This window comes from Typopeltis vanoorti, chromosome 12, assembly GCF_054136105.1.
Source record: "Typopeltis vanoorti isolate ZY-2024b chromosome 12, IOZ_Tvanoo_1.0, whole genome shotgun sequence".
NCBI classification, from domain to species: domain Eukaryota; kingdom Metazoa; phylum Arthropoda; class Arachnida; order Uropygi; family Thelyphonidae; genus Typopeltis; species Typopeltis vanoorti.
The window spans coordinates 122,796,093-122,818,595 of NC_143560.1; the positions used below are offsets into that span (position 1 = coordinate 122,796,093).

Below are 22,503 nucleotides of genomic sequence, written 5' to 3' on the forward strand. Positions count from 1 at the left end.
TTCAGATTTGTTCCAGTAGCTGACTTTTCGCTGTTCGCCCTGGTTCCCTGGCGAAAACAACAGGGGCCTTGTTTAACCGGGCGATGCCCCAGCCGGCATGAAATTCTGTCATGTTGTACCATCATTTTTTATTTTGGTTTAACCAATAAGAATACAATTTGGTCGGCTAAATCCCAAATTGCCAGCCCATCCTTGTTCTTTCAGTATCCAGGTAGATACCCAACAGGGTGCACCACGAGATGGTGAGGATTGGACATTAGGTCAGAAGCCCTGGTTGGTTCTCCACATTCCGTTAAAGGCTATGTGGAGGTCTCCTCTCAGTTATACAGCTTTGACCCTTAAGCACCCTAGTTTATTATTTATTTAAAAAATAAATCTATTTTTTTAATAATGTTACATGTTTTTGTAAGTTTTTACACTTGGTTATACTATAAATTAAAGATACCAAGGAATTATATTCTTGGTTTAATCCTTTATTTAAGTATAAGCAAACATGTTTGTGCCTGAACTGTTTTCAGGACTGGGCCACCTCATATAAAGAAGCTAATACTACATGTCTGTAAGGATATGTGCTTTGCATTAAGGGATGCTAAGTCATGTGATGTGAAATCATTAGCTTCTTTATATGAGGTGTTCCAATCCTGAAAATATTTCAGGTGCAAACTTATTTGCTTACACTTGGATAAAAGATTAAACCAGGAATATATTTTTTGTTATCTTTAATTTATAGTATAACCAAGTGATAAAACTTACAACTATCTCTTATCCAGAGTATTTTAATAATAAGGTGTGAAACCTTTTGGTGTGAAACCAATTTATAACATTTTTATACGAAAATATGACTTCTGCATTACTTCAACCTTAGTATCACTTCTTGGTCTGTCTCCCACTGATGATACCTCAATAAAGGTTGAAACCAGTCTGGGTAGTGACCCTTACCATAATGCATATCATTATACATGTCTATAAGTATATGTGCTTTGCATTATGGGATACTAAGGCAAGTGATGTGAAGTCATTAGTTCTTTATATGAGGTGCCCCAGTCCTGGAAATAGTTCAGGTGCAACCTTGTTTGCTTACACTTGGATAAAGGATTAAACCAAGAATGTAATTTCTTGGTATCGTTAATTTATAATATTACATGTTTTGCCTCAATAAATTCATAAAGGGGAAAAGAAAAATCAAGTGTAAGCAAACTGAAAATTTTGCTAACATAACCAGGTGATGTGTGGAATGCATATTTTATGTAGAATTTGACAACCAAATCTTTATTTATGAATCAGAAAGTGTTATGTTTTCAATCTCACAGTACATGAGAGTCACAGAAATAATAGTTACAACTCTTACAATTTTTGATTTTATTCCTTTTGATCCAAAAACATTTTCCGACTCGATTGACACCAAATCTATTTAGTAATGTTTTAAGCTACTAGTTCCATTTGTTGAACAAAAATTTATCATGTGTACAGTTCGCCCACCGATTTGAGGTCCCTTGACACTTCTGCGCATGTCAGAAAAAGGAGAATCCATTCCGATAATAGGGTAATCCTGTAATTAAAAACAAACTGAGTTTGTTTATTATTACAGGTCGGAAAATTTAGCTTTTCTTTTACAAACATTGCTGTTTTTAAAGTGTAACTATTTTGCTTGTATAACAGTTGGAAAAGTGTACATAGAGTGTTAATACGTGCAAATACTGCGTTCTACATAAAACAATGTCACTTCGCTCCATGATAAGTTTCCTTATATTCTGGGACTTTTTAAAACAAAATCCGATTTCATGAAGTATTTTCCTTAAAGTTTCTCTTTTCCAAGGAAAATTAATTTTTTCTTTAAGCACAGGAATCAATTTCGGAACAGTTGGCACTCTTTTCTCGACCACGTAAAATTCGTGAATAGCTCTTCTTATAAAATCTACATCAAAATCATTCAAAGCTACGGTTTCGATGGTTTTTGTTTCTCTGGCGGTTTTTTTTTAGGAGATTTAAATTTTGGCTTAGCTTCACCTTTTGATTCCCTACGAATTCTTTTAACAGTCGACCCCGATACGCCCGCAATTGCACTTGCACGTTTTATGACTTGAGAAAGGGGAACAAGAAGACGCCTTCTGACGATTCTTTTTCGCAGAATGTCAGCACATTATTCAATATTCTTTTGCAAGAACTACTAAAACGTTTAACAGCAGAACTTGTAGACTGTACTGGATCCATCATACAAATTAATAATAAAAAAAAATGCAAAAAGAGAACAACAAAAATCAAGCTAGTACTAGCACAGCGACAGACAAGAAAGCACGTGATTTCGCATGTTGGCGACCAATTCGTACATCCTTCATTTCTTTCTCCCCTTCAGCATGAATCGACTATTCTTGGCACCAAGCCAAGAAGGGATCTAGAAATGGTGGGTTAGTCACATATATAGTAGAACTATATATGTGACTAACATTGCCTTTTCCATAGATGACATATAATTCAGTTAAGTACTAATAGTGTCAACTGCAAGATGTAAAAAGAACATCTTATGTCTGACAATTCATTCTAAGTAGTTTATTGTTATTATTTAGGGAGCTAAGGTCTCATCAAGGGATGGACCGGATCACTCATAGCTTAAATACCTATCATATCTTTCTTTGAAAACATTCACCAAAGATGTATCAGCAATGGCAACTGGGAGTCTGTTTGACACAGTTGCTACATACCATCAGAAGAACTCGAACTTCACATGTTCCTTCTCACACCCTTACTCAGCTTCTAGAGATGGCCACAAGTTCTCCCCACCATCTGCCATGCACTGTAAAATCTCACCAAGAGTCCCTGACTAACTTGTATTTTTTGTCATATCTCTTATCTCTCTTTTTCCTAACCTTGAAGATTACATTTCATCTATATATCCTCCAATACTCAATTCCTTAGTCTACATATCATTTTGGTTACCAGCTACTCAGTAGTTTGTAACCAACCACTGAGTAGCTGGTTTGATTACTGTGCACAGTGATCTTGTCTTATCAATGCAGCCTTGTTATGTTGCAGTTATTTTAACTGAGAAAAGGCTACTTTTTTTTTGTTGTTGTTTGTTTGTTATTTTACACAGGTATTACTTGGTATTGAAGAACACACTAACAAGCAGAGATGTTTTAAAAGTTACTTGAACAGTGATCAGCCTAGCGAGTTGTATGCATACAAATGCCATGATTATCAGGTATAAAAGTGAGATGTTCCTAGCATTGATAAACATGGTGAGAGCAAAAATAATTGACATAGTGAGACCAGACTGACAGAAGATGAGGATGTTGTCACAGGAATAGAATATGAGTGTATTCAAGGACAAAAATATGAAGTGTTTGAGAGTTTGCTAATGATTGTACAAGACTAAAGCCAACCAGAGCAACAAATTTCTAGTAGTAGTTAGTAGTATGAATAATACTGGCAGTGGACTTAAGGCTACTGTTTAGTGTAAGATAGAAATTAAGAAAAACAGTTAACAAAATACAAATTACACGGTTTGGTGCTGATACAGATCAGCATCAGAAGAGGAATGCTCTTTACAGTCCTCTTCTAATGAATCTTGAGCCCTGAACAGGTAAATCTTCCACATATAAAGAGAACTGCCTTCTGGGCAATTTCAACTATGAGAATATAGACTGGAGGGGGACTAAACATGAAAGTAAAGTTAAAAAAAAAAAAAAAAGAATTTATAGAATTATTTAGGGATAATTACTTTAAACAGTGTGTGATGGAAGAAACTCAAGTACAACAACAACAGTGGATCTGCTACCCGAGAATCTCTATAAATAAGCTGACTGGTATGCCTCCAATTAGTCAGAGAGAGTGATCATGCAGTACTGACCTAGAAAGTGACAATGCACATGAAAACCCTGGCTAAGAAATGGTGTAAGTTATCATATTATGATGGACTGATGCAGTGCTGTGAAAAACTGCATGGTAGAAGAATCAGTAGAGCATGTGAAATAGTCAGAGAATGTTTGAAGGAAGTAATACCCGACTGCATTCCTAGAATTAGGAGAATAAATCACATGCGAGGTAACGGATGAATAATATTTAAAACAAGGGCTGCATAAAAACAAGTTGTGGATCCAGTAGTGTGAGAAGGGTGACACTAAGTCTTGGGTGCAAGAATTGCCTAAGAGAGTCACAGCCATGGTGAAAAAGGCCAATCAGATTAGGAAAAGAAGTTAGCCAAACAGGCCAAGGAAATCCAAAGAAGTTATTGTTATGTAGCAAGTAAAATAAGAACAGTCATGGAATCATGGTCCTTAGTCAATGTAGATGGAGGAATGTTGACAGATCCACTAGAAATAACTGCGTGAGTTATACTTTCTGGGCAGACTTACCATCCTCTGGATGTCAGAGGAATGAGATGAAAAAATAGAAGAGGGTAGAAGTATTAAAAGACCTTGATTTAAATATAGCAGTCAGATTTGAAGGGATGACAATGTAGATGCTGAAGGAATGTGCAAGAGAGTTAGAAATACCTCCCCCCCAACTCAGTTGATTACTTGGAGTTTCAGCACATATATGATTCCTAAATGAGCAGAAGGAGAGTAAGATAATTTCATTATACAAGGGTTGAGCTAGGACTGGTCCATCATTTGTTGCATCAGTCCTAGCTCCACCCTTGCAGTCATAAAGATTTTAGAGAGGAATTGCATCCAGATGGGGGAGGGAGGTAGAGAGCAGATTCTCTATAGGTGAGAGCATATATTTATTAAAAGTAGGTCTTGCTATAATAGAGTTACAATAGCATTAGATAAACTGAAAGAATATACCACAATACTTCTAGATTTTACCAAGGCATGCGTAATGTATGAAGGTGTTGAGACTAAGATGAAAGTAACCAGCTTTATATTATGGGGTTCTGTACTTTCCATTGTACTTTCCATTGTACTTTCCATTTAACTTATATATATTTTAAAAAAAAAAAAATATATATATATATATATATATATATCACTCTCACATTTGAAATGCCGCAAAGCTTATAGCAATTAAATGCCATGTTTGAACTGTGGTCACTGGCAAAGTAATAAATTGATATTCTTTTAAAGAGATGGAGGTTGTAATCCTTGGTGAATATTCCTATTCTTTTTCAATAATTTAGTATTCCAAGAACTACCTGAGCAAATAAAAATGTTACCAAACTTTGTATGGTATATCCATGTAGTATACTTATCATAAAAGTGGGCAGTTGCATAGTAATATGCATAAATTAAACTCATTATAGCTTTTGCACATTATAGCTGTGATTTCATTATTTCTATGGTTGTTACGGCAAAGGTCAACTGTATATCTATACTGTAATTATCCCTTACTAAGGTGTAGATTCAACTATATCTCCTCTCATTTGTCTATTCCTCAAACTTTGAAGAACATTCCCTCAATCTGCCTTTATATGTGCAATTCCATAGGCCAGTTATCATTTTAGTCACCTGTCTCTGAATCTTTTCAGCTGTTCTCTTCCTTCATTGAAACCCATGCGACCATATTTATGCACAGTAGTCCAGGTGAAAGTAAGTTAGTTTGTTCTTCAACAGCACAGTTATCCAACAAGGTGACTAATGAGATGCATCTGTAGCTCCTATACTTTAATTCACTATCCCCCCCCCAGGTCTCTATTTTCATCAGTTACTTGCAGCAAATTCCTATTAATATAATACTCTGTCTGCAGTATCATCACAGGCTTACAATTAATTGTTTTTAATTTGTGATTTCATTTTTTAAAAAAAAAAAAATATATATATATATATATATATATATATATATTTTTTTTTTTTTTTAATTTTTTTATTCTGCAATGAAATACTGTTTCGTGTACTTACTATAATAAATAGATGCTTCCTTTAAAATTAAAGAGAGAGGTTGTGGTGAGCAAGGCTACAAATAGTGACATCTTTATTAAGGTAATGAATAAAGTGAAAAGTGATATTTATTTATGATCAGTAAAAAGTGTAATGGAATTGAGCTATATGATGCTTGGTTCATTTTCATTACGCTCTTTCCTCTCCTTCAGTAGGAAAATAAATTTTAATTCTTACTATACACACTGAATTCTGAGTAAGTGGTTGTAGTAATGGATACAAGATCTCAAAAAATGTATGTAAGTTATCTTCTTAATTGTATTCAAGCAGAATAGGCATGATAAATAACCACTTTACCAAACTTGTTGCAAATGACACGTCTTACATGTAATTTGGTAATTATTTGCTATGCATAGTAAACTACTTACTTTACTTAATGAGGCATTATATTCTAGTTTCTTGCCATCTTTTACCTAAGAGAGTAAGCAACAAATAAGAATTTCCAGATGAAGTATATTCACATAATAAGTACATGATATGAAGATTATTTAAGTTTATTCTATTTTATTATGATTTTTTTTTTTTCTTATTTAGCATTCTTAACTCTGATTGTTATTGGCTGTTTCTTAACTGCAAATTCGTACTTATTAGATGGCAATGGTGGATTGTATAAGGTACTTAAAAGTGGTGGCATTTTGGATGATATGGAACGAAGAGGTGTGCAGTTCATTCATGTGTATTGTGTTGATAATATTCTTCTAAAAATGGCAGATCCCGTCTTCATGGGATTTTGTATTTCCAAAAGTGCAACTTGTGCTGCAAAGGTAAATTTGAGTTTCATTTATTTATTTATATGCTGCAAAAGTAAAATTGAGTTTTATTTATTTATTTGTTGGCTGTAATTATATTTTATTTTATTATTATTATTTTTTTGTTGTTGTTGTTGTTAAAAGTACTGGAAGAAGGAATGTATACATCCCAGCTTTGAGGTGATTTCATCTTTAGCTCTTTATTCTGGTTATAAAATGGATACTTGATACCATGTGATTAATGTTTGATCGACTTGCCTAATTCCAATTACAAAATGCTTGTTTTTTGTATTTGCTTTTTCATGATCACATTAGCAGTTATTTTTCTGTGAAATTAGCAGTCTTTTGTTGTTGAATTGGCATCAGTAAGTAATTCTTTCAAAACCTGTTCATACTTGGCTAGTATTTATTCACCATCCACTGTATTGAAGAATCTTTATATAAGTAAAATTGTTTTCTGAATATGCTAGTGATTATTTAATAATACTGTATATTTGGAGCAGCTTGTCCTGAGAATAGTAAATAAATGTCATAAATGAGTAGTAGTAGTAGTAAATAAAATAAAGTAAAATGCCCAGAGTAAAATATATGGCATTATTAACTGATTTTGATGGATATCAGCAATAACTGATTGTATTTATATTATGAATATAAAAAAAAAAACATATTTTTGGCCAGTTTGTCTGTTTTGCAGGATGAAAAACCAGAATTTCTGGAAAGAAAATCTTTGCCACATCTATATGAGATGATCTAAGCTCATCTTCAGTTCAAAATCCCTTATAAATGTTCTTGACATTACACATTCGATGAGATTTGAATCCAGATGTTTGCAACTAAATGGTATCAATACTAACTGAGGTATGGAGGACACACACACACACACACACACACACACACACACACACACACACACACACACACACACACACACACACACAAAATGAAGTTTAAAAAAAAAAAAAGTGTCTGAAGCAGCGTAATTATAGTGATCACTCCTGATTGACCAATATAACTTTGATGTATGCAATATCTGATTCTTAGATAAACAGACTCTCCCTAACTGAATTAATTTACTGTGTAGGTACTGATAACTTTAGTTAATTACTAACATGTGATATCATATTGATGCTGTGTGGTCACTCCCATACCTCATTGGGTTTTTGGGAGTGATCTGCTAGAAGTGGTAAGTTTGCAGATACTCTTTCCACAAAGAGTTAGTAGGACAATCACAAGCATCCATGTCCCTGGCAGGATTCGAACCCACAGCCTCTTGGCTGGAGAGCAGATATGCTAACCAGTTGGCCAATCAGGCCAGTCTAATAACCTTAAGAAACCTTGAGAAAGCCCTAATGAAGGTGCTAACCACTGGGCCCACCAGGCCAGCCTAATAACCTTAAAACTTGAGAAATCCCTAATTAGAAAGCACTTTTGCTCTTGGAACAAGAGCAAAATTTTCTTTTCATCAAGACAACTTAGTGAACATCATAAATTATTTCTTTTCAGTATTTAAATTAAGGGGATATTAAATCCCATATTGTTTTAAAACCGAAAATTGAAAAGTCTTTTCAGTATGTTATTATCTGGCTACAATAATGCATGGAAAGTGTGTTTCTATAAAATGCAACGAAATAATTTTTCCACTTCAGAGTAGCTGAATTATTAATTTAACTGGTTTGTATTAGAAGCATTTCAGTTTATTTTACATTCACGCCAACTTTATTTCTCTAGTTGAAACTCATTTTTTGTTATTTCTTTTCTAGGAACTAATTCCTTGATACTGTCTCCTTATGTCACAAAGAATGTCATGTTTTGCTTTCATGAAGGCAGTCTTTCATATATGCATGTGTATATATAATTGTTTACACACATACACACACTTGCAGTTTAGTCGCTGAGGTTTACTTTCAGTATCTCTGTTTACAAGATTCGGAGTCACCATTAATGAAGCAGAATCTTGACATGGTCAGAAATTGCTTCTAGCTACTTTTGTGGCTTTATATTCCATACAAAAATGACATGATATTCATATATGATAGCTGCTGAAGAAGAAACTTAATAATCGACTATACACATAAATTACTTAAGGAAAAGATAAAGCTGTTGATACATAAGCATGTACTGTATTTCATAATAATATATCATTACATCATCAGAGTGAAGACAACATGGATAGACACCATGGATCCACCATTCTGAAGTCATCAATATGATGGTATTAGAAAGCCAAGGAATAATTTAAACATAGGCAATATAATCCAAGGTACAATATGTACAAGTACTGGAGTCCTTGTTATGATTGGATAACAGGAACCAGAAATAACAACTGATAGGGAAAAAATTAGATATAAGTGAAATTACTGTTAGCAGTTCCACTTGCAGTGGGGATCAAATATTTCTAAGCGTTAATACAGTTATGATTTAATGGGAACCATGACACCATTACCAATAGGAAATACCTTAAATACTCTGTATAAACCCATATAGTATAACTCTCCAGAAGAAATACGATGTAAATGTGTTGTACACCAAAAATGACACCTCATATTCTTGTGGAAAAGAACACTTATCCTGTATCATATGTACAATCTTTTGTATACTCAGCTGGCACTTATCCCATTACTTGGAAGCAAGTACATCCAACTTATTCCAAGAAAGGTAAATAAAAGTGTGCTTCTGACTGATTGTCCTCTCCAAAATAATGGAGAAGGTCATAAAGAGGAAACTTCACTACATAGAAGCCCACCACTTAATTCAATCGTGATTACCAGTCTACATCCAGGATCTCTTAACCCACATCCTACCACTGGACATATGCAGTGGGAAGGTGGTTTGGAGAAATATGCTCATCATTATCATCATGTGTTCTGGAAATGTTCTTAACGTTTCCAGAACATTTGATGATGATGTCTGGCAATGAGGCCTGTTCAATAAATAGCCATCTTTCTGTCTAACTTCCACACACTGTAATTGGATAACTAGCTTTCTTTCTGATCATTCACTTTGTGTCATGGTAGATGACTTGGAGCTTCTACCAGTGTTGAAGGTACCTCAGTGCTATCTCTCAGTGACTACTAATTCTGTCTGTAGTTTTGCTGATAATAATGTTCCATTCATCCACTGTTGAAGGTCATGCAACAGATCATGCAGGGCACAAACATCCCAAGCTTCAAAATCTTTTACCACCACTGTCTTAAACACTGATCTCCCTATTCTTCCTCAATATTGACCTTTAGTTCGAAAGATCTAGGTTTAAATCTCATCTAGGATGTAAAGAACCTTTATGTGGGCAGTCTCGTATACCCAGAAACTTTCAGTTTTTCATCCCAGCCAAAAGAATATATGCAATTAATAGACATAATACATTGGCCTCATAGTGTTAGTTGTCTTGTCCATTTATCCAAACAGTCAAACTTCAGTGGGGTGAGGATAACCTGGTCATTTTCAGTAATACCAAAATGTAATCTTCTTTTTACAAAAATAATTGTTTTCCCTCCCTTACCATCAGTAATACACATATTATTAGACTAGATGAGATCTCTCCTTCTATTGTTTACTCTAGTCTTTCCTGACAAACACCACCACCCCTCAATTGCTTCTGTGGCACTTAAAGAAAACTAGGTATTCTTTTCTGCTCAAGATGCCTTTTACCCATTCAGTTACTGTCTCTATACATTTCCTATCCCTAAAATGGTCTTCATATGTTGGAGTGGTGTGCCTAAAAATGCTTGATGCCATCCAGAAAAGAGCAATTTGACTGACAGATAATCCATTCCTTGCTGACTTACTTCAAGCACTATCTCACAGGTTGTCTGTTTGAGCATTTTTTTACAGGTGCTTCCATGAACACTGCCCCATTGAACTCTGTTTTCTGATGAGCCTGTTAAAGCAGCAGAATCAGTAGCTGCCCAACATCCACTTTCATTCTGACTGCAAACACACCGAATCTGCTTCTTTTTTTTTTTTTTTTCCTTTTATTTCGTCTGTCTCTATTTTCTGGAACAGCCTTCCTCATGTGGCATATATCTGACAACAATAACTTCCATCTTCTCAGAACAGGTTTTTTTTCTTTCCCAATCCTTGCCTGCAAGCAGAGCTAATGTGCGATAAGTTCTACCTCTTATTAGAAAATTATGTTAAAAAATATGCAAGAATCATTTAAATTATTGGTTTATGATAAGTCAGAAAATGAATGTTGGTTTAGGGTTAATCAAAAATAAAGAAGTAGAAAAAATAAGAGGATTATCCACTTATTTTTTATCCATATCTTATTATTTTTTATTAATATTTTTTATCCACATCTTATCATTTCCACTGTAGCAGTTTCCTGAAGATATAAGGTCTGTGACCTCTTCATGGGGGCTAAGATTATAGCAAATTTTTGGCTACAAAATTCCTCCATCCATTCCTCTATCTAAGTTATCAGTTAAATTTCTGATAACTTAAATAGAGTTAATTGATGCCATTGTATCGTTCCTTCCTTGTATATGTTCTTCGGGATGTCTCAGCATTGTCATAGCTTTTTATTTTTATATTTTTATTCCAGTGTCTGGTATACCAAAGATACTGGCAATGTATATTACTTGTTCATTACTTTTCTTGCACATCCCAATATATATATATATTGTAACATCCTTTCCATAACTAGCACAGTTTCTTTTATGCACAGGAACTGCCTTAATAATTATTTTAATATCTGCAGACATGTGTACTGTGAATGGGGAGAGGGGTATTTTTTCTTTCTCTTTCTTGCTTGTAATTCTATCAAGTTGCAGCTTTAGAAAATTACTCTCTCAACTTGAAGGTTCAGCTAATCAAGGAAATTATATAGAATTTTTAAATGTGCTCAGTGAGCATGATCCTCTTTTAGACAGTCATTTAAAGAATTCGACTGTATTTCAAGGAACTTCTTCCACAATTCAAACTGTTATTTCTAAAATTCTACTTCTAAGTGGTTTAACTCATAATTTCATAATAAAAGCACTTGAAATTAAACTGTGAAATAAACCTCACAGAAATTCATATCCCAGGATATCATACATATAACTTGTCTTCCCAAATAAATCTATTTCAACATTAAACTCATTAAGAGAGCAAATCTGCAGGCATCGTCATGATCAAAATAAAAATCTTTAATGGACAAAGAACACAAATATATACAACATAAAATCAACTACTTAACTACACAAGCACCAATATATTCTTCAAAGCACAATTTCAAACAATGCAGAAAACACTCTAGCTACATAGCTTCTTTTCAATTATCTTATGCCAACAGTTATCATTCTATGTGGACAGAACTTCTGAAATATCAGTTTCTTGCTTCCTGCAGAAACTTATATCCTTTCTTGTTTGACATAAGAGAAAAAAACTAATACAAAAACTAATTCCTATATGATAGCAACATAAGTCACTCTTCTGGCATTCCAAATCACTTGACCACAGTATATCTTGTTTTCATTCAAATGCCTCAGTAACTTAATTCACTTTCTATATGAAAGCAACAGTAAACTTCACTGAATAAACTACTAAACCATATCAACAGCTTTATTACTTCAGAACAAATTTACCTTCTGTATTAAAGCTTCTGAAGAAATAACATCATCAGATTGCCTTTAAAGCTGAGAATCCTAAGTAAACTTTACTGGGCCCATTTCTGTATGAACTGGAGAGCAATAAAGTTCCTTTCACTTTTACCTGAATAAAATCCTATATGGATTAACTACATAAACTTCACTTATCTTTTTTTAAAGGATGCTATCAGAGAGGACATGCTTTTTTTAAAGCATCCTCTCTCAGTTTTTAATTTGTTACTCTTTTCTTTTAATTTCTGTTCAGTGTTCATTTATTTCACTCACTCACACACACACACACACACACACAGAGAGAGAGAGAACCTTCACAATTCTCCTCTTATTGTGTTTTTTTCCCACTCCCTAACAGCTGAATGCTTAGTGACATCTTATAGCATTCTCTTTATTTCTTTGCATGCTTGGAAATACATTGAGCAACTGCTCCAATCCACCATTATGTACTGCCATTACCGTTTTCATTGTTTTGCTTGAAACGGCAATGAAGTTCTTTTCATAGTGCAAAGAAATTTGTTTAATTATAATTCCAAAATGGAAGTAGTGAATATTATAACAATTTGTCATTTCATAATCTTTTATGCACTGAGGAAGTTCACTTAATTACTTCCATTAAATCAGTGGTAACCTTCACTTCTCTTGTCAGTGACAACATAATGATGCCTCTTGATACAAACAGCTCCAATGTTTCGACACTTGAAAGTTCATAAAATTATAATTAACTTCTAACACCTAATTTTAATACATTTATTTCACATCTAAGCAAGACATCTGTAGCTAAAGACAAAAATTACATCTCAAAATATCTTGCTCACGACATACAAAAAGAAACACGTTTAACTAACAACTTTATAAAATGCCTTATTACTAACTGCTTAACTTTAATTCATTTTTATATTTTTAATTTATGGATTTTTTAACATTTCAGATGACTCCTTGAATGCTCTGGCATAGAAAATGTAGCAACATACCATTTCAGTACATTGCTATAGTACTTGGAGGTCAGTTTCTGTACAACTGTGTTCTTTTTTTCTCCATATCCTTGATGTGATCTGACATGCACATCTCTCCTGACCAGTCCATATTTCCTATATAGCAGATTCCACATGTAAAAGTGGAATAGCAGAAACTTCTGAAATATCAGTTTCTTGCTTCCTGCAGAAACTTATATCCTTTCTTGTTTCACATATCCCAGTGTTTTTGAGTGGTGAAGGAGGCTGTTTTGAAGGTCTAAAGAGACAAATCTGAAATCTTGTTTAAAGGGAAGAAATCCTTTATCCATGTTGACGAAATATCTTCAATATCTTATCCATGACTGAACAAACATAAGGGAAGTAATACTGTTCCTTTGTTTTCTTGTTTTTCTTGTTCATATGATGTTCTACGAGCAGTGGTTCTTAAACTGTGGGTCGCGACCACGTATGGGATTGCGAAAAATTTGGTACCAGTAAAAAGTTCTGAACGCGCATCGATCAAAAATTAATTCAAAATCAAACATATGATGAATCCGAGGTGTTTCTGAACCAAACAGTCAAACTTCGGTGGGGTGAGGATTGCATCCCGTGTGCGATGCAACCAGTGTTGCATCGTGCAACTTCACTGCAGCCGTGGTTCTGAACACACAACATGCACACTTTGCACTGCACATGCCGTCATGGGGTTGCGTAAAAATTTCTTGGGCGAAAAGGAGTTGAGAGTGGAAAAAGTTTAAGAAGAGGGATATTTTAGAATTTTTATCAACCAGTTTTTTGTTATAACCATTTTGGCAGTAAGAAACTGAGGTGAATGTGTGAGTTTGTATGGGGAGAGTATATATATTTTTACTTCCTTTCTCCACACTCTTGAGTGGTTAAACTCTGAACTTCAGTATAAAAAGAAAACACTGAAACTGAACTCCCAATTCTATTTCACATGCAGGTTCATATCCCAGGACATCTCATATGTCATATGTAACCTAACCTATTAACTCATTATCCATTAAGAGATGAGTCTAAAACACATAATTAACCAAAATAAAAATCTTTTAATTTACAAAAAAAAAATAATAAATAAAAAAATACACACACACTTTCTACCAATAATTGTCCAGACACTTTAGCAATTTAAAATTGATACCAGCAGGTGAAACCTAATATTAGGTATGTCCACCTTTGGCTTTCATCACCTCCTGCACCCTTTGAGGGAGGCTTTTCATCAATGTGCGACAGACATCAAGTGGAATTTTTGTCTCTATTCTTCCATGAAAGCAGCACTGAGTACAGCAACAGATCAAGGACATGCTGCTCTGGATCTCAATTGGTGACTCAGTTTGTCCCACAGGTGTTCAGTGTGGTTAAGATCAGGACTCTGCACAGGCCAGTGCAGTCATTTCATAACAGCAGCAGCTTTGTGGCATGTTGCATTGTTATCTTGATAGTAACATGGGTCCATTCCATAAAAACTCCAGGTGTAGGCAGCACCTGATTATCCAGAATATCAAAGTACTGAGCTGTCTTTATGGAACCACAGACAATGACCAGTGGTCCCACTCCAAACCAGCTGAATGCACCCCACACCATTACTCCTCAATCACCAAACATTACTATGGTTATGACAACACACTGTGATAACAAACATTCACCAGGCTGTTCTCCATGCCAACACCCTGCCATCAGACTGGAAACAGGTGAACCTTGATTAATCACTCTAGTGTACTGTTTCCCACTGGTCAGTTGTCCAGTTCACACACTCTTTGCACTAGGCCAGACAAGCTGTCTTGTTCTGATGTTTGGCTTGTGTGCTGCTGCTCTTCTTTAGAAACCCAGTAATTGGAGTTCTTTTCACATGGTATTAGTGCTCAGCCATGGAGTTACTGATTCTCTGAAACTCATCACGTATGGTCTGTGCCAGTTGTAGCCAGTTTTTGCACACCACCCATTTTAACACCCTCCTGTCCTGTCAGTTATTTTTGGTCGCTGCCCTGGGTGTTTTCCGGCACTAGTAATGCCAGAACATCTCCATTTGTTGATGACATCATGAACCGTTGATTTTGGATGGGCCAGTTGAGCAGAAATGGCACATATGGACATGCCATCAATGTGACAGCCCGTAATGACACCTCTCTTGAAGTCATGTCGTGTTGCCATACCACCTGTATTTAACTGCTGTGATGAAATACTGCTTCCTACTATCTATACACCGAATTTTATAGTATTAACAAACCTGGAATGTTCCATAAATTCAGATAACAGGGGTGTCAGGATAATTATTGGTGGGTGTGTATACACACACACACATATACACACACATCCTCTGTCCAAAAAGAAACCGAACTTTTGATAGAAAATAAAACACAGGCCAATTATAATTATTCAAATCATTTATTTCAATCAATATACTCTCCCTCAGCTTCAATACAGCATTTGGCACGGTCAATTAATTCATTAAATTAGTTTTTTATATTGGTTTTTGGGATACTGTTGGGGGTCATGGTTACTGCTCCTTGAACATTTTCAATGGTGTCGTATCACTTTCCTTTCATCGGCAAATGAAGTCGGGGAAGAGAAAGAAGTCACAGGGTGCAAAATCAGGTGAATACTGTGAGTGATCCAACACACAAACTTGGTTTTTGCTCAAAAACCGTCTCACAATGTTCATGTTCGAATGATGAGATGGTGCATTATCGTGCAAAAGTGACCAGCTGCCTGCATCACGATATTCATGCCATACACGATGAATTCTTGCTATCAATCACTTCAAAACTTCGAGATAAAACTCAGCATTGACCGTTTGGCCAGGCAGAATGAATTCTTTGTGGATAATGTCCTTGGAATCGTAGAAACAAATCAGCATTGTCTTTACTTTTGACTTCTCCAAGCGACTTTTTTTCAGATGCCCCTCTTCTGGTGGTCTCCACTCAGCACTCTGGTGCTTTGTTTTGGGCTCATACTCAAAACACCACGTTTGAAACATTAGGTGCTTTTCAGTAAAACTTTTAACACAAAAGTCAATCTCAGCTCTCTGTTTGAAACTCATTTTCCGACTGTTCGTCAAAACACACTGTCACTCTTGGCACTATAACCTGTTTTCTAATGAAACAAATGTCATAAACAGTTGACACAACACTAATGAAGGTTGCTGCTTTCAGCAACAAAATGATACAACAGGTGGCACCACTAGTTCCTTCTATTTTCAAAAAGTTCGGTTTCATTTTGGACAGAGGGGTGTATATATCGAGTTCTATCAGGTGCCGTGTTTGATTGTAGGACTGTGTTTGAAGAGCTCTGAAAGATAAGTTATTTAGTTTTAAATAAATAGCCTTATCAGTTAAAAAATTGTGCTAGAATTACAGTGTATTGCAGAGTTAATTAGTTTAGCTTAAAAATTTTGTTTTAAATAGTGTTAATTATTTAAAGAATTAAACAACAATTTCTTTAAACAACTTCATTGTTTAAAGAATTTAATCAAAGGGAGTTCGTCTGGTTCAATGTCTGCAGAATGTATGCTTTGCCGAAAGTGGTTGGAGTTTAGTTTAAGAGCGATAGTGGTGGAAAAGTGTGGTGAAAGTTTCATGAAAGTGAAGATCAAAAGTGTTTCTCAGGTCACGAGATTGACATAATGGATGAAAGAATACGATTGGAAATTGTGATGTAATGCCAGATAGCATTGAGAGTGATATTAAATGTGACACAGTTGAAAGTGAGAGTAAAAGTGTAGAATGAGGGAATAGTTTGACTGATATAAAAAATGAAGAGTTAGCTGCAATGAGGGAGATATGTATCTCTGTGCTATGAGGTTGCATGGAGTGATACATAGGGCGAAGCGGCAACTGGAGTGATTGCAAAAATGTTTACCGAGTGTATCAGCTAATAACTAAAGAAAGAAGTGTGCGATAAGAAAAATGAGGGAATGATTGGGGAAGAAAGAAAAATTAAGGTGCGAGTGTTATACTGCGATTCAATCATAAAAGGTGTGATCGATGAGAATTTGACAAAATCGTGCTTTCATGGTGCAAAAATTAATGATGCAAGTGAGGCTGTTAGTGCACAAAACATAGGTGAACGAAATGATTGTAGTAGCCAGAATGAATGATTTAAAAGGAGAAAAGTATGGTATATGAGAGGACTTGAAAGAATTACTGGAAGTAGTAAAAGAAAAGAGTGAGAAAGTTAAGATAATGAGTCTGTTGCCATGGTATGACAGAGTAGAGTTGAGACAGAGGATCATAATAGTGAATGACTGTGTAGGTTATGCAGGAGGAGTGGTGGAGTGAGTTTGAGGGAGCGAAATGACTTGCACAAGAAGGATTATTTGCATCTCAATGGATTTGGTGTTTGGAGACTGGAAAAATTGTTGTTGAATGAAGTGAAAGTGGATGTGCAGATTCAGGGAAATCAGAGCTTTTTGGGGGGGGGGGGGCTTTTGAGTGGATATGTAGACATCAGTGAGGTAGTTGAGTGTAAGAATGTGTATGATATGCCTGAGTTAATACCAATGGTCACAAACCAGAATGGGATAGTTAGTATAAGGCATCAAGATAGAGGTGAGATTAAGGGGCTTTTGCACTTTATGCACACTAATGCCACAAGCAGGAGGAATTTTTGGCCCTGGTTAGCTAATCCAAAGGTTACTGGCATTAGTGAGTTATGGCTAACAGAAGATGATATAGTTAGTGGTTAGTGGGATAGAATGTGAAGAGTATATTGTGTTCAGGAAGGATAGGGAGAAAAGAATGGGGGGAGAGTATTATTGATGAGAGCTGATGAACTGCAGCAAAGAAAATAGACATTCAACTCCAGGACAGTGAAAATAGCACATTTGAGTCTATCTGGTGTGAGATTGAGGCAAGCAGAACAAAATATACAGTTGGGTGCTGCTATAGACCAGGAGATGGAAAAGATGATGGAGATAGTATGCATCAGCAAATAGACTTATTGAGTGGAGGACAGGTAATTATTATGGGGGATTTCAACTATGGTAACATTAATTGGAAGGAGGAGAGGACACATGGGGGGGGGGGGGGGGAATGGATTTTAGGCAGTTACTAAGTGATAATTGCCTGAGACTATATTATATCATCCAGGCGGTGATATTGCAGGAATGTGGGAACTGATTGGTTATATTGGAACTGAGGTGAATGAAATGGAGGTGAATAGCATATTACAGAACGTTAATGTGAATACATCTGTGGGATTGGATGGTATGCCAGCTCAAATCTTATGTGATGCGGCAAAGGAATTTGTCAGTGCCCTTAACCATACCGTTTAACCGAAGTCTCAGCTCTGGATTAATTTTGAGGGGATGGAAAGAGGAAAATAGTTCATTGCATAAAGGAAGCTCCACGACTGCTGTTGCAAATTTCCGACCAATTAGCATATCAGGACTCGTCAAAGTGTTGGAGAAGTTGGTCTAGAGCAAAATACAGGAATGGATACATGTAAGTGGGATACTGTATGGGGTGCAGAATGGCTTTGTGAAGGGTAGATCATGCCTCAGTAACTTACTCACTTTTTGATACCACATAGAATTTTAAGTAAACTGCAGCACATGGGGATGGATATAGGGTTGGTGAGATGGATAGGAGGGTGGTTGAATGAGAAATATCAGAGAGTAGTTTATTCAGGAGTAGAGTCGACAAGAAGGCCTGTGACTAGTGGTATGCCACAGGGTTCTGTTCCTGGACGACTGCTATTTAATTTGTTCATTAAAGATATAGAAAAGGATGTGGGAGGAATTGTTCAGTTATTTGCCAATGATGCAAAGTTCAGTAGAGCAATAGTGAATATACATGATGTCAAAATTTTGCAGGATGATTTGGATAGATTTGCAGACTGGGCTAAGAAGAATGGATGTCAGTTTAATGTGGCAAAGTGTAAGGTTATGCATTTTGTGGTGAAAAGATTATGAGCAGTATACCACATTGGTTGACCCGTACCCCAGGAAATTGACAAAGCCAGAAACTTTGGTTTTTTTAGTGGATAGGGAGTCAAAGTTTAGGGGGCACTTGGCAAAAGTGGCTAAATCAGCTCATCTGATCACTTGGTTACTGAAGAATACTTTGACGAGTAGAGACAAGCAAGTTATAATACCTCTTTATCAAGCCTTGATAAGATTCCATCTTAACTACTGTGTGCAGATCTGGGCACCAGGGTTTCTTGGTGATGGGGAGTTAGAGAAGATCCAGAGGCGAGTGACCAAGATGGTAGCTGTCTATGAAATGAACCTTATGAGAACAGGTTGAAGATTTGTGGGTTACAGAAATTGGTTGATAGGTGGAAAAGGGGTGATATGATTTTTACAAGATTAATTCAGAGGAAATTTTTCAGAACAGGTGTGGTGATGGGAGAGTGGTTACCAAGGGTGTTAGAACTAGTCTTTTTACTGGCGAGTGGTGAATGAGTGGAATAAGTTGCCAGAGTCTATTGTGGGCGCCATGACTGTGAATGAGTTCAAAGCAAAGTATTATAGATACTGTGCGAGCGCTGAATAGTTCTTGATATGATGTTTAGAGCCTCCCTTGATGAGTCTAAGGACTCCTTGGAGTTGCCCGTAATAATGATATATATACACAGCATCAACTTTACACCACAACTTCAAATAACAAACAAAACAAAACACCTCGATCTACACGGCTTCTCTTCAGATCTCTTAAGCAGCCATTATGGAACAAAACTTGTGGAATTTCAGTCACTTGCTTCTTACAGAAACTTACATTCCTTCTTGAATTCACACAGGAGAAAGTCTAACATAATAAGACTAAGACTGCTCTCTATATGACAGCAACATAAGTGAACTTTTCTTACATCTTAATCACAGAGCACTGAAGAAAACATATCTTGTCTTCATTCAAGATGCTTCTGTAACTTTATTTTCTATATAAAAGTAGCAGCAAGCTCCATTGAATAAACTACTAAAAACCAGATCATCACTTTTGAATGAATTAACTGTCTATATGAAAGTCAACATTCTTCTTAAAACCTTATCATCAGTTTATACACTTCAGAAAAACAATAATTTTGCCTTCTATATGAAAACTTCTGAAAAAATAACTGAAACCATTTCAACTGTTAGAAATCACTTATCAGGCTGAGAATCCTAAATAAAACAAACTTTACTGGACCCATTTCTATATGTGAACTGGCAAGCACTTATGTTACCTTCAGCTTTAACTGAAATAAATCCTATGTGGATTAATGACTACAATAAACTTTACACTTATTTCTTACAACAAGAATATGCTCTCTCAGTCTTCCATTTCTAACTTTTCTTCTAATTTCCGTCCATTCATCATATATTGAAAATACAAACTCTACAGTTTTCTCCTGGTGGGTTATTCTCCTACTCAATAAACAGCTGAACACTTAGCAATCTTTGATACTCTTCTTTTCGCTTCTGTGCATGTTCGGAAAAGTAAGTGAGAAACTCCACTTTAGTTCAACATTGTGTACTGCTGATGGGCTTGAAATGACAAAAGTTCTTTCTTCGGTGCAGAAAAGTTTATTTAATTATAATTTCATTATGAAACACTCAGAAATTATAAAAATTCTTAATTTCACAATCTTTTGTCCACTAAGGCAAAAAGCAGTAATGGCAGCACATGATGGTGGACTAGAGTGGAAGTTTCTCACTTGCTTTTTCACGCATGCAAAAAGAAGATTATCGAACTTTGAACTTTGCTAAGTGTTAATCTAAATAAAGAACTTTTATTATTAAAAGACCAGAAGGTAAATGATAAAATATACAAAGAGCCAACAAGTTTCACTAGCCACTGTCTAGCATTTTCAAGGCTGAACTGGTGTGAAAACAAATGCATTAAGTTACATTTAAAACATACACTTTAGTAACTGTTAGGCCGTTACAGTTGATCATTCGTGTTTGATGGCGTGCATGTGTTCGAATACTTGAGCCAGAATCCAGTACATGACCACGTGTTGTGTAGTTTTTTGCATATTGTAGTTCTGTTGAACTGAGAGAGATGATGAGATTTTTCCATATGTCTTTAAGAATAATACCTTGATTTCTATTTAAATTATTGCCTGTGCATAGTACCAGAGCTGCTTCTTTTAAAGTTCTGTGTCTGTAGTCATTCTCGATGTAAGGCATAGAACTGTTTTTCCAATCTATAACGTGATTTGATGTTGAGAAATGATGAGCTAAACCAGATGTGATGATTCTATTATGATTGACACCCCCCCCACACACATGTTCCTTCTGTCTTATTTCAAAACTTCTAGAAGTCTGACCAATGTAAGAAAGGCCACACGTGCATGGAATTTCATATACTCCAGGACATTTGAAGAAAGGTACCTCATCTTTGGATGATCTTAAGATTTGTCTGATCATGGTAGTTGGTTTAAAAACCACTCTGATGTTATGAGCTTTTAACATTCTCGCCAATTTTGTGGAAACTGAATTAATATATGGAATGACAGCTGTGGACACATATTGGGGCACCGTAACACGTTGTTGGTGGTTGTCTTTAAATAGCCATTTGTTTAAAATGTTAGAAGGGTATCCATTAAGAGATAGAGTGTTAGCTATTAGTGACAGTTCTCTCTGTACATCTGCTTCTTTTGAAATAGACCTTAAGGCTCTATTACGGAGCATGTGAATGATGCTGTGTTTTTGTGATCTATGATGGTTGGACAAATAATGTAGATATCTACCTGTATCTGTGGGTTTCTTGTAAATGGACAGTTGGAAATTGTTATCTTCTCTCCTCACTAGGATGTCAAGTTCTATAGTGAATTTGATCTTATTGTGTAGTGAGTTGATTTTGTTTAGAAACACGAGAAGGTTTTCCATGGTATCCTTCCAGATGATGAACACATCATCGACATATCTCCACCAAATTGACGGTTTTGGTAAAATGGTGGAAAGAATATCCTTTTCAAGTTTTTCCATAAAAAGGTCTGCGTGGTGACAGGGGGTAATGGGTAGCCCGTGTCACCACGGCTAGACCTTCTGATTGTTTGTATACAGTGTTGTTAAATTTGAAGAAATTTGATTTCAGGCAATGATGAAACAACTGTGTGATGTCTTGAGGGAAAAGAACTTTCAGAATGTTGACTACCTCTACGATCGGTACATTAGTGAATAAGGACACTACATCAAGACTAGCCATAATGTCTGTTTCTGATATTTTAATACTCTTGATTTTTTCTACAAATTGTTGAGAGTTTTTAATGTAGGTCTCTGTGTGTCTAATTGTTCCTTTCATTAATTTTGCCAGATGCTTTGCTAGTAAGTACATAGGCGAGGATCTTCCATCAACTATTGGACGAAGAGGTACGTTTTCTTTATGAATCTTGGGAG

The 22,503-nt window shown here is 35.6% G+C and overlaps 1 protein-coding gene across 4 annotated transcripts in view; it reads left to right on the forward strand.

Annotated features, from left to right (window-relative positions):
* The window catches only part of LOC150101196 (UDP-N-acetylhexosamine pyrophosphorylase-like), a 176,753-nt gene that overhangs the window by 73,744 nt on the left and 80,506 nt on the right, over nucleotides 1–22,503 (forward strand). For 3 of the 4 annotated variants that reach the window (XM_090401150.1, XM_090401148.1, XM_090401149.1), the window contains exon 5: nucleotides 6,411–6,640. In XM_090401150.1, the coding sequence (XP_090257276.1) occupies nucleotides 6,411–6,640 (230 nt within the window). The remainder of the gene's footprint in view (nucleotides 1–6,410; nucleotides 6,641–22,503) is intronic. The other variant, XM_090401151.1, reaches the window with a different exon arrangement.